Here is a 13,671-nt window from a genome sequence, read left to right as displayed (position 1 = left end):
TTGTCATGGTCGTCAGCAGTCCTCAGTCAAGTCATGGGAGACTCAGCAGGGTCTTAGCACCGTAAGTGAAGGGCATGATCAGTAAGTCATTCGTGGCAGCCAGGGTAAGGATTCTGTCCTCAAATGGGGGAGGAGCCAAATATTTGTCAGGCCACCACCCTTCTTTGCAGCCTTTGTGAGGGCTGTTTTCTTCTGAAATGAGAGAAGGGGAGAGATTGAGACAAAAATGGGTGGCACAGCTGTGAGTGCTGATGGGGAATGTGGCGAGGTGTCCTAAGTAAGTGGGTAGGCAGTACAGAGACCATACAGGGCTAGGAGAGTGGGTGACAGCAAGTGTGGAAGTGTTGCATATCATAGTAAGAAAGGTAGAGTATGAGCCTTGATGTAAGATAAGAGCAGTAGCAGAGAAGGAGTATATGTGAGACGTCAGAGAGAAGATAATGGCACTTACTCTGGCTGAGTGGGTAACATTATTGACTGTCTTCCTCCACTGCTGGACATTCCTCCAGATGTTTGAGACTGCAATAACCTAGGTGGCACCTCGGACTAGGCTGGCATGGTCTGATGGCACAGCCTTGGGGAGGAGGACATTCCCCCACTGCAACACCCCATTCAATAGGAACTCCAGGTGCCTGTCTACAAACTGAGAAGGCAGTTTCCCCTTACCGGCCAGGTAAGGGTATATGTTACAAACCATGCAGGCAACTCTAGACTGTTGGTCTTTGTCCATGTGTATAGAGGTGTTTTGAAGGTGGCAAGTCTGCCACGGATACTGGTATATTCCAGTCTATCCAGATAGTAGTGAGTGGGATTTGTAGAGTTAGTTTAACTTCAGACGTTAGAGGTGCCACTGGAATGGAGTAGGTAGTTAATGAGGCATCGTTTGGAAAATAACATAATAAAAAAAAGGGCTAGGTCTCATGGAAAGAAACCCTCCATAAAACGGATGAAATTGACACTTCGCCAAAAGGAGAGTAGATTCAGACCATGGCTGTGTTCATCAGTGAAAACTGGTTTATGGGAGCTGTTTCATTGAGAAATGCAATAAAAAAACTAAAATTAATTTTGTTTACATCATCCCCTTAATCCGTAATCTCTATTTTTATTAAATTAGGATCAAATATGTTGCATGTTTCAAATCAGCGTAATTCAAATAACTGCTTTAAGCAACCAAGAGTCATAATGGGAGAATGAGATCATAAGTAATTAGAGCATTTAAGTACAGCTTTCTAATACTCAAATGCCTGAATCGTATGTGTTTTTGGCTAAGTCTGAGTTGCATTGAGATTTTTGGAGATTTTGTTGCTGTGATATCTAGTGAGCCCTCAAGACCTATCTTACCAAACTCGCCTCATTAATTAAAATAATGACACCCCTATGGCATTTCTCATGTCTGATTTCCAGCCCATCTTCCACATGTGTTCCTGGAACAATTCGACACATGGATATTCTGGAATTTGCTGCCTTAGCTTCACCCTATGCCATCTTTAAAAGTCTGTTGTGCAGCAGGATAAGAACTGCCTGAACAGTTGCTGACATTTGACCTGGACATGACAGATAGGGGGAAATTGGTACCCCCTCTACAGGCAGGCACTTGGAGCTCCTGCAAGATGGACTTGTGCTAACAAAAGACAGGTTGATCCGTCATGAACAGCAATGGAGGCCTCAGCACCAGATTGTGCCAGCTGTGTCTAAGACTGCCACCTCCATCAGTGCTGCCTCAGCTGTCTGGAGGAATACCCAACAGTATAGGAAGGAGATCAGTGTCCTTCTCCACTCCTCCAAAGGCATAGACTATCATTTTCCCTCTGATATCTCACACTCTACTTCTGCTACTGTAGTGACCATCCACCAATGCTTATCAGTACCACTGTCATTATTGTCTGCAACATCTTTCCCACTGACTGTCACCGTGCTCCTTGACACCCTAGCCCTCCATGTCCTTTGCTCTGCCTGCACCCTAACTTGGGACACATTCCCACCAACACCAACAGCTGCACCACCAATTTTCATCTCCTGCCTCTTTAATTACAGGCGGAAAATTCCCTCCCAATATGGCAAAAAACGTCAATTAAGATGAGCAGCGTGCAGCCCATCATTTGACAGCCTACTCCTTTTGAGGCCCAGTTCCTTTTTCTGACCACCCGGAACGAGGCCTGGATTGATATCAGAGACTGCCTTTAGCTTACTGTACCAAGAACCCCTGAGCAAAGGTGATATCCCCCTTGATTTGACTGGGCTTGCTGTCAACAATGAGAAGTTTCCAAGCTTTGTGTCTGTGCTAAACAGAACAACAGGACAGAGTCATAAGAGCCTAGAAGCTTGGGGTGAGCAGGAAAAACATGAAAAGGCGTGACAGGGATGCTGTGAGCAGAGAGTGAGTGAATTCTATGAGAACAAATGAAGAGCTCACACATGCAGTCTGGTCCAGTCCATGATCTGGGTGAGGGTCCCTGTATACAGTGTCCTTGCTGCAGCAATACAGTGATAGTTGCGGCCTGAGGTGCAGCATTGAATTGCAAAAGTGTCCTGTAAGGAGATTGGAGATATGCCATGAGGGTTCTTAGTGGCCAGTACAAGTCGGATGCCAGAGTTTTTGGAAGTGGGGCACATGTGGCCAGTGCCTATGGAGTGTGTCCAAGATGTTGGTGCCCAGTTTGCCACATTCAGAGCAGATGGCAAGCTGAATTAGCCAGGTGCTCATTCTGGTTTCTTTGTCAAGTTTTCCCAAAGTAGAACTTGTTTGGCAAGATGGCAGGCTGAATATTAATGAAGATAGTGGTGGCATTTACAAGTTGCTTAACAAATATTAATCATCATTATTTGGCATCTTGCTGCAGCCTGGTGAGAAACTAGTCAAGTGGCTTACGAAGAACATAAAAGATGGCGCAAGATGATTGACGTTGAGATGGGCCTCACCGGTCTTGTCACTTAAACTTACCACACATCTCACCAAGCCCATGTCGCTCTGATCCATATAAGATTCTGTCTGTATTTTTTGTATCTTTCATATACAAGATGAAGTGCAGACATCAGAATAACCGTTTGCTTCTCTGTTCACACTAAATGCTGTTAAAATATTTATCCAATATCCAATGATAACCTGTATAATATGTTATATTGTGCTTACTGTCTGCTTCTGCTTTTGGATCAATGTTAAGTTAGCGATTGGTGGTGAAGTTACAACTTTCTTTGGTGTTTCATTCTCTTAGTATGCATTTTAATTATTCTTGTGTCCCTTTCTGAAGTGATTTTATGGCAAATATTGACCAGCGGTTAAATTAATGAGAATTGAATCAAAATAAATTCATTTGAAATAATTTTCATTTGGTGGTTCATATTTTACATAACTTCACTTTGGACTTTTAATACAAGAGAGACCATTTCGTTTGATTTTTTTTTCACTTTATCCTATTGTAAGAGCTTACAGTTCTTTATCGACAAGTTTTGTTATATTCTCATTTTATTTTCTAGGCCCAGACAGAGTTATTGATGTTGTAGATGTCACAAAACAGAAGACCTGCAAGTTGACCATCAAGGAATTTGTTGACTACTACTATAGTGCAAACCGGAAGAGAGTTCTTAATGTGATTAACCTTGAATTTTCAGATACAAAGTATGTTTTGTAAATGTAACATTATTGCATAATTGAACCATTTCTCAGTGTTGTTTCTCTGTTAATAACCCATAACAAAAATACCTAAAAATTATAAAACGATAGTGGCAGATGTAATTTAATACAGAGAAGTATGATGAAATGTATATTGCTAGGAAGAAGAAGAGAGGCAATATATAACAAAATGTTCAGTTTCAAAAAGCTGATGGAGGAGCAACTGGACCTGAAACTTTATGTTCATAAGTCACTCAATGTGGTAGAAAGGCTGAAAAAGTGATTAATGATAAGTGCAGATTTCTAGTTGTAGAAACAGAAGCATGGAGTTCCTAAGCAAGGAGCTTATGATGAGACATTATAAAACACTGGCCTGGCCTCAAATGGAGTACTGTTTCCAACTTGGGGCACCAATCTTGGGCAAGGATGTGAAGGCATTTGAAAGTTTGTGGAAAAGACTTATATGAATGATTCCAGGGATGAGGAATTCCATTTATTAAGATAAAGAAGCTGGGTTTGTTCTTCTAAGAGAAGGGAAGGTTGAGAGAAGATTTGATTGAGGTGCCAAAAACGAAGTGAGTCTGGACAGAATAGATAGGGAGAAGTAGTTCCAATTAGGGAAAGGGTTGAGAAGCAGAAGACACCAATTTAATGTGAATAGCAAAAGAACCAAAATAACATGAGGAAAATCTTTCAAGAAATATGTGGTTAGGATGAGGAGTGCGCAGCCTTAGAATGTGATGGAGGCAGGTACCATTGTTGCATTCAAACAGTATTGGATATTTGTCTCAAAAGCAATGTGCTGTGGGGCTGTGGTGCAAAGGGCAGAGGAGTGGGACTGAATTAGTTACACGTGCACAGAGTTGGCACAACTACGATAGTTGTATGGCTGTAGCCTTCTACTATTCTTTCTAGTTATTCAGATGTTATGATGGGTGATCATTAATCCATCATGTCCTTAATTAATTTACTGAATCCAACCAGATACAGTGCTTATTTGTGTTCGTAGAAGAATGTTGTTCTCATTTGGTTCTGAGAAAAATTGTCAAGAAGAATGAGATTCATAATGAATAAAATACATTTTATAATTGAAGTCTTGTGGCATAGTTTGCCTCTAGTCCAGAAGATTACAGTTCAGTTCCATTCTGCTTCAGATGTGTCGTAACATGCCTGAACAGGTTGATTTTTAAAAAAATTATTGTGTTAGGACTCTTATGATGCATTAGTCGAGACCCAGCCTCGGGCTAGAAGGTCCGGGTTCAAGTTTCACCTGTCCGGGAGATCTGTCGTACTGTATCCAAGTATGTTGATTTAAAATGCTTTTCATTAATAATTATGTTTGAGAAATCCTAAACATGGACTGATGTTCTTTGATGTAGAAGTGACAGCAATTGAAGAGTAAACACAAGTAGAATAACATTTAGTTAAGGCATTAGTTTAAGTTTTAATAGTTCAGAGTTATTATAGCTCAAGGTATATCAAACCCAATGCTTATCTAGTTAAGGAACAAAAAGGTAACAGTGAGAGTTTATAAAAAAAACTTACTGAGAAATGGATTTTAACAAAAACTCAGATCTGCATTCCTGTATTGTTGTTTTTTGCAGAATGTCTAGTTTGGTTGAAGCTCCTGAAGTTGTCAAGAAATTGTCCTGGGTCGATAATTTATGGCACGATGATTCGCTTTTTGAAAAGCCAAAAGTTACAAAATATTGCCAAATTGGTGTAAAGGACAGCTACACAGACTTTCACATAGGGTCTGGGGGCTCTTCTGCTTGGTACCATCTTCTACGTGTAAGTTGAAGATGAATTTTTAAACAACTGTACAAGTGGAACTGTATGCCAACCTTATAATAAACACAGCAGTTGGAGTAAAAACTAAAACTTTTCTTATGAAGCACAGAGTATCACTAAGAACATGTAGAATTATTATATACTTGTTCCTAATTGACTTTGAGAAGCTTTAAAAACAGCAAGGCAGTTCTGTCCAATCACTATCAGATGCATTATGTTGCATGGGAGGGTGTAAAATAACTCTTGATTAAAATTTTTTCTGAAAGCTAAGAACACAACTTCAACTCCATTCCAACCAGCTCAAACAATCTTCTGGAGTCAGAGGCTGATCCTGATTTTGTTGGGGTACTCACAGTGAGTACAAGTCAGAAAAACATAGAACTAAAGACCTTGTATTTCTATTCAGTTAAGTCAACTAGTCAAGCCTTACGCTGTCTTAGATCTATTTTCTTTAAATGTTTTTGACTTTCTATAGGCTTTCCCCATTTTTGTTATCATTGAGACCTGCCTCTTTAACCATGTTTTCAGTCGGCTCCACTGATGTTTTCTTTCATCATTGTTTGGTATCTGTGCAAGTATGCTTTGGATATTTTATTGCTTTAAGGATGTTAAAAATGAACCGGGTACTGAATATTATGGGCGTGAGTTTGCTCGCTGAGCTGGAAGGTAAGTTTTCAGACATTTCGCCACCTTTTGTTTTATTTGAAAAAATATACTTTATTCATAAGATGTACAAAAATTAAAATATATTTATACACCTACCCAGTCATGCAAGCCGCTCCGGGTTACCAGAGGGTACATACATCAACTAAAGGAAAAAAAACAAACAAAAGAAGAAAAAAAAACAAAGCAAAGAAAATATCCCGGCAGTTGTCACCCCACACAGTCCCAGTTGGCCCCCTGACCAGTTGGGGAAGGCGCCAGCTGGGCCCAGGTACAGGATAGGGCCCTTTTCTCGATGCTGGACGAGGGGTTTCATACCGTGGTCTTTCCCCACCGCGCCTTGGCGGCGGCTGCCCCAAGCTTTAGCGCATCCCTCAGCACGTAGTCCTGGACCTTAGAGTGCGCCAGTCTGCAACATTCGGTTCTTTCAGCTGGCAGACCAGCAAGTTGCGGGTAGACCAAAGAGCGTCTTTCACCGCATTGATGGTCCTCCAGGCGCAGTTGATGTTGGTCTCGGTGTGCGTCCCGGGAAACAGCCCGTAGAGCACGGAGTCCCGCGTCACGGAGCTGCTCGGGACAAACCTCGACAAATACCACTGCATCCCCTTCCAGACCTCCTGCGCATAGGGACACTCCAGAAGGAGGTGATCGACAGTCTCATCCCCCCGGCAGCCACCTCGAGGGCAGCGTGCGGTGGCGCAGAGATTCTGGGCATGCATAAAGGATCTCACTGGCAGAGCCCCTCTCACCGCCAGCCAAGCAATGTCCTTGTGCTTGTTTGAAAGTTCTGGCAATGAGGCATTCTGCCAAATGACTTTGGCAGTCTGCGTGGGGAACCACACGACGGGATCCACCCTCTCCTTTTCCCGAAGAGTCTCGAGGATACTACGTGCTGACCACTGCCTGACGGCCTTGTGGTCAAAGGTATTTCCCTTCAAACATTTCTCCACGAAGGACAGGTGGTACGGGACGGTCCAACTACTCGTTCCACGGCAACGAGGCCAGGCCCATCCTTTGCAACACCGGGGACAGGTAGAACCTCAGTAAATAGTGACACTTGGTGTTTGCATACGGAGGATCTACGCACAGCTTGATGCAGCCACACACAAAGGTAGCTGTCAGGGCGAGGGTGGCGTTCGGTACACCCTTTCCCCCATTTCCCAGGTCTTTGTACATGGTATCCCTGCGGACCCGGTCCATCCTCAACCCCCAAATGAAGTGGAAGATGGCCCGGGTGACCGCAGCGGCGCAGGTCCAGGGAATAGGCCAGGCCTGGGCCACATATAACAGTACCGAAAGCTCCTCGCACCTGACAACCAGGTTCTTACCCGCGATGGAGGGGGACCAGAGCGTCCACCTGCCCAGCTTCTGCTTCAGTTTGGTGATACGCTCCTCCCAAGTCTTAGTGCACGCCCCAGCTCCACCAAACCAAAACACCCAGCACCTTCAGGTAGTCTGTCTTGACGGTAAAGGGGATGAAGGAGCAGTCGTCCCAGTTCCTGAAGAACATGACCTCGCTCTTACCCCTATTGACTTTGGCACCCGAGGCCAGTTCAAACTGGCTGCAGATGTCCGATAGTCTACTCACCGACTGACGATCAGTGCAGAAGACGGCGACATCGTCCATGTACAGGGAGGTCTTGACCTGAAGGCCTCCACTGCCTGGCATAGTCACGCCCTTCAGGCCCACGTCCGTCCTGATGGATGCGGCGAAGGGCTCCACACAGCACACGAACAAGGCAGGAGAGAGCGGGCAGCCCTGTCTGACTCCAGATCCGACAGGAAAACTGTCCGATTCCCACCCGTTGATCGAGACTGCGCTAACGATGTTGGCGTAGAGCAGCCGGACCCAATTGCGGATGCCCTCCCCGAACCCCAATTTGGAGAGGACGTCCCTCATGTAAGCATGAGAGACCCTGTCGAAGGCCTTCTCCTGGTCCAGGCTGATGAGGCAGGTGTCCACCTGCCTGTCCTGTACGTAGGCGATCGTATCCCTGATGAGCGCGAGGCTCTCAGCGATCTTCCTGCCTGGCACAGCACAGGTTTGGTCAGGGTGAATCACCGACTCCAGGACAGACCTGACCCGGTTGGCAATGACCTTGGCCAGGATTTTGTAGTCCACTTTCAATAGTGAAATGGGACGCCAATTCTTAATTTCTTCCCTCTTCCCCTTCCTCTTGTAAATGAGGGTGATGATGCCCTTCCTCATGGACTCGCACATTTCTCCTGCCCGAAGCGCACTATCGTACACCTCCAGCAGGTCCTGGCCGACCAGGCCCCACAGAGCGGAATACAGCTTGACCGGTAAGCCGTCACTCCCGGGAGTCTTATTCCTCTGCAAGGACTTGAGGGCTCTGGCCAGCTCGTCCAGGGATATCGGCCGGTCCAGCCACTCCCTCGTGTGTTGTCTAAGACCTCCGTGATAGACGACAGGAACGACTCGGAGGCCGTGTTGTCCGTGGGCTTCGTGTCGTACAGTCCGGCATGGAAGGATCTGCTGATCCTCAAAATGTCGGGCCGAGACGACGTCACCGAGCCGTCGTCCTCCTTCAGCCGGCTAAGCACAGAGCTCTCCTTGTGCACCTTCTGAAAGAAGAAACGCGAGCACGTCTCGTCCTGCTCCACGGAGTGGACCCTGGACCGGAAGATTATCCTGGAGGCCTCCGCGGCGAAGAGCGAGGCTTGCTGGCCCCTTACCTCACGGAGGTCCTCCGTGACATCGACCCCCATCAACTGCAGAAGGAGCAGGTTCTGCACCCTTTTCTGGAGTCGCGACAGCTTTCCCCGCCTCTCTCTTGCCTTCTGAACACCCTTGAGGACAAAGAACCTCTTGATGTTCTCCTTCACCGTCTCCCACCAGTCGCCTGGAGACTCAAAGAGGGGTTTCACGGTTCTCCAACCGGCGTACTCCCTCTTAAGCTCTTCAACGTTCTCTGGGGTCAACAGAGTCGTGTTGAGCTTCCACATCCCCTTGCCGGCCGGCTGGTCGTCCCGTAAGTGACAGTCGGCCAACAGGAGGCAGTGGTCAGAGAAGAACACCGGCTCGACGCCGGTGGACCTGACCGAGAACGTCCGTGACACAAACAGGAAGTCTATCCTTGAGCGGATAGACCCGTCTGGCCGCGACCAGGTGTACCTCTGCTGCGCTCCGTCTGCAGGGGTGCTGAAGACATCGAGCAGCTTGGCATCCTTCACCATGCCCATCAGGAATCTGGACGTGACGTCCAGTTGACTCCCTCCCCACCCGCTGTCCCCACGCCGGATCTTCCATCTGCATCAATGATGCAGTTGAAGTCTCCGCCTAGGATGACCGGCCTGGACGTGGCCAGCAGGGGTGGAAGCCGCTGCAGGACGGCCAACCGCTCACTCCGTACCACTGGGGTGCACACGTTGATCAGCCTCAGGGGAGCATTCCTGTAGGTGATGTCAGCCACTAGGAGGCGCCCCACCACCACCTCCTGAACTTGAGAGATGGTGAAGTCGCGCCCCCGCAGCAGAATAGCCAGGCCCGAGGAGCGACAGTCGTTACCCCCCCGACCAGATCGAAGGCCCACAGGTCCAGGCGCTGGACCATTTCCCGTACCTGCCGAGGTGCGGTATCCCGCACTCCTGCAGAAACAGGAGGTCCGCCTTGATGGTGGTCGTAGGCCAACGTGGACACACATCTCGCGGTTGACTTGACGCTGCGCACATTAATGCTCGCAACTCGTACCCCCATTGTGGGCAGTGACCGCAGTACCCTCCCCAAGTCCAACGTCCAGCCCCTCCATCTGTCCCGTCATGCCCATTGCCCGGGCTAACTGCTGGACGCTCTCCGGGCTCAGGAAACCATCCGTGCTGCCTTCCGGGTGGCATCCCCCCGTCAGGGGTGCGGAGGCAGGAGGGTCCGGCTCCGGGTCAGGCTGGGGACGCGCTGTTTCCTCCTTCCCGCCTGGAAGTTCCGGGGGGCCCTCCAGTGCCCCAGTGGCACTTGACCGGGTGTCGGAGGGAGCCTCAGGACGTCTCCCGTCACCTGGAAGCGGGGTGCTGCTTTTCTTCCCCCTCGAGACCTTTAACTTCTGCTTCGGGTGGGCCCTCTCCGAATCCTCCTCGTCAGAGGAGCTCTTATAGCCCCCCTGTAGCTGCCTCTTCCCGCCTGATGGTTGCGGTTCCTGGGCCCGTCGACGCACCTTCCTCCTCGCTTTCCGAACTGTTGTCCACTCCCCTGGGTCGCCTGTCGCCGCCTCCATTGGCTCCGGGTTGTCGGGGGGGGGGAAATCGGAGCCTGGAGGGGTGCTTTGCTGGCGTTGGGCCCATCCTGCAGGGCTGGGCCCTCCTGCACGGCCTGGCCCTCCTGCACATTAGTGGGGTCCTTGCTGGGCCCTGGTGCCTTCCTCTCCTCCAGGGGGGCTGGACCCGCATTTCCCCTGCTGGCGACCTGGGCGTAGGTGGTACCCCGCCACGGGCATGCCCTATAGAAGTGGCCTGCTTCCCCGCAAGGGTTGCAGCTTCTCTCTCGTGGGCAATCCTTTGCAAGGTGTCCCTCCTCCCTGCAGTTCCTGCAGATGGTGGCTTTGCAGTCGTCCACCATGTGACCTGACCTACCACAGGCATGGCAGACTTTAGGTTGCCCTGCATAGGTCAGGTAGCCCTTGCTCCCGCCGATCGCGAAGCTGGACGGTGGGTGTACGACGTTCCCGTCCGCGCCCATCCTCAGCGTCACCTTGACCTGCCTCTTACTGGTCCAGATGCCAAAGGGGTCCATGATGTCAGTTAGGTCACCTTCCACCTTCACGTACCTTCCGAGGAAGGTCAGGACATCAACTGCTGGCACATGCGGGGTGTACATGTGAACAGTTACCATACGGCTCCTCTGCGCTGGCATCACAAACAGCGGGACAGCAGTCAATACAGAGAGGGGGCCCTCACCTCCTTTCTCCTTGAAAACCTCCAGGAGGTGCTCGCAAAGCTTGGCCCTCCTGAAGGTCACATCGTAAAAACCTCCTCCGGGGAAATCCTGCAGGCAGTAAATGTCCACAGCAGTGAACCCACAACAGTCCAACAGGACCCTCTTCACGAAGAAGGTGCGGTCCACAGGTGCACCTTCATCCACCTTCTTTACGGAAACACAGATGGTGTTCCGGACCCCCTGACGTGGGGCACGAGCACTTGCCGCAGCCATCGTTGCAGGTTGACTGCTCCCCTGAACCAGCGTTAGGCCGAAGCCAGCATTAAGATCCACTGGTTGCAAGGGTGCACAGCCAACCCAACGTCCTCCTTTCACCTCCAAGACAGCACTCTCCTCCTCTCGGTCCACAAGAGAGTGGGTCTTTATTTTGTTCCAGATGTAACCTGGTTCACTGAGCTTGAAGGTGTGTTCCCAGATGTTTTGTCACCATTCCAGGTAACATCAACAGTGAGCCTCCGACGAAGCGCTGGTGTTATGTCCCGCTTTCTATTTCTCTGTTGAGGTTTCCTTGGGTTGGTGATGTCACTTCCTGTGTTGGTGATGTCATTTCCTGTTCTTTTTCTCAGAGGATGGTAGATTGGCTCCAAATCAATGTGTTTGTTGATGGAGTTCGGTTGGAATTTCATGCTTCTAGGAATTCTCGTGCGTGTCTCTGTTTGGCTTGTCCTAGGATGGATGTGTTGTCCTTGTATGTAAGGATACAAGTGATAGTGGGTCATGTCGTTTTGTGGCTAGTTGATGTTCATGTATCCTGGTGGCTAGCTTTCTGCCTGTTTGTCCAATGTAGTGTTTGTCACAGTTCTTGCAAGGTATTTTGTAGATGACGTTCATTTTGTGACAAACACTACATTGGACAAACAGGCAGAAAGCTAGCCACCAGGATACATGAACATCAACTAGCCACAAAACGACATGACCCACTATCGCTCGTATCCTTACATACAGATGAGGAAGGACACCACTTTGATTGGGTCAACACATCCATCCTAGGACAAGCCAAACAGAGACACGCTTGAGAATTCCTAGAAGCATGGCATTCCAACCGGAACTCCATCAACAAACACATTGATTTGGAGCCGATTTACCATCCTCTCAGAAAAAGAACAGGAAATGACATCACCAACACAGGAAATGACATCACCAACCCAAAGAAACCTTAACAGATAAATAGAAAGTGGGACATAACACCAGCGCTTCGTTGGAGGCTCACTGATGATGTTACCTAGAATGGTGACAAAACATCTGGGAACAAACCGGCAAGCTCAGTGAACTAGCTTACATCTCAAACACAATAAAGACCCACTCTCTTGTGGACCGAGAGGACGAGAGTGCTATCTTGGAGGTGAAAGGAGGACGTCGGGTTGGCTGTGCATCCTTGCGACCAGTGGATCTTAATGCTGGCTTCGGCCTAACGCTGGTTCAGGGGAGCAGCCAACCTGCAACGATGGCTGCGGCAAGTGCTCGTGCCCCAGGTCAGGGGGTCCGGAACACCATCCGTGTTTCCGTAAAGAAGGTGGATGAAGTTGCACCTGTGGACCTCACCTTCTTCGTGAAGAGGGTCCTGTTGGACTGTTGTGGGTTCGCTGCTGCGGACATTTACTGCCTGCAGGATTTTCCCGGAGGAGGTTTTTACGACGTGACCTTCCGGAGTGCCAAGCTTTGCGAGCGCTTCCTGGAGGTTTTCAAGGAGAAAGGAGGTGAGGGCCCCCTCTCTGTATTGACCGCTGTCCCACTGTTTGTGATGCCAGCGCAGAGGAGCCGTATGGTGACTGTACACATGTACAACCCGCATGTGCCAGCAGTTGATGTCCTGACCTTCCTCGGAAGGTATGTGAAGGTGGAAGGGGACCTAACTGACATCGTGGACCCCTTTGGCATCTGGACGAGTAAGAGGCAGGTCAAGGTGACGCTGAGGATGGGCGCAGACGGGAATGTCGCACATCCACCGTCCAGCTTCGCGATCGGCGGGAGCAAGGGCTACCTGACCTATGCAGGGCAACCTAAAGTCTGCCATGCCTGTGGTAGGTCAGGTCACATGGCGGCCGACTGCAAAGCCACCATCTGCAGGGAGGAGGGACACCTTGCAAAGGATTGCCCACGAGAGAGAAGCTGCAACCTTTGCGGGGAAGCAGGCCACTTCTATAGGGCATGCCCGCAGCGGGGTGCCACCTACGCCCAGGTCGCCGGCAGGGGAAATGTGGGGCCAGCCCCCCCGGAGGAGACGAAGGCACCAGGGCCCAGCAAGGACCCCACTAATGTGCAGGAGGGCCAGGCCGTGCAGGATGGGCCCGAGGCCAGCAAAGCACCCCTGCAGGCTCCGATTCCCCCCCGACAACCCGGAGCCAATGGAGGCGGCGACAGGCGACCCAGGGGAGTGGACAACAGTCCGGAAAGCGAGGAGGAAGGTGCGTCGACGGGCCCAGGAACCGCAACCATCAGGCGGGAAGAGGCAGCTACAGGGGGGGCTATAAGAGCTCCTCTGACGAGGAGGATTCGGAGAAGGCCCACCCGAAGCAGAAGTTAAAAGTCTCGAGGGGGAAGGAAAGCAGCACCCCGCTTCCAGGTGATGGGAGGCGTCCTGAGGCTCACTCCGACACCCAGTCAAGTGCCGCTGGAGCACTGGAGGGCCCCCCGGAACTTCCAGGCGGGAAGGAGGAAA

General features: G+C 49.7%; 1 protein-coding gene across 1 annotated transcript in view; it reads left to right on the top strand.

Annotated features, from left to right (window-relative positions):
- Window positions 1-13,671, top strand: part of phf2 (PHD finger protein 2) — a 160,859-nt gene that overhangs the window by 73,584 nt on the left and 73,604 nt on the right. Inside the window, exons 5-6 of the mRNA XM_048547918.2 lie at window positions 3,475-3,616; window positions 5,215-5,401. Coding sequence (XP_048403875.1) covers window positions 3,475-3,616; window positions 5,215-5,401 — 329 coding nt within the window. The remainder of the gene's footprint in view (window positions 1-3,474; window positions 3,617-5,214; window positions 5,402-13,671) is intronic.

The sequence above is a fragment of the Stegostoma tigrinum genome, chromosome 11, assembly GCF_030684315.1.
Source record: "Stegostoma tigrinum isolate sSteTig4 chromosome 11, sSteTig4.hap1, whole genome shotgun sequence".
Taxonomy (NCBI): domain Eukaryota; kingdom Metazoa; phylum Chordata; class Chondrichthyes; order Orectolobiformes; family Stegostomatidae; genus Stegostoma; species Stegostoma tigrinum.
This window is presented reverse-complemented; position numbering and strand designations above follow the sequence as displayed.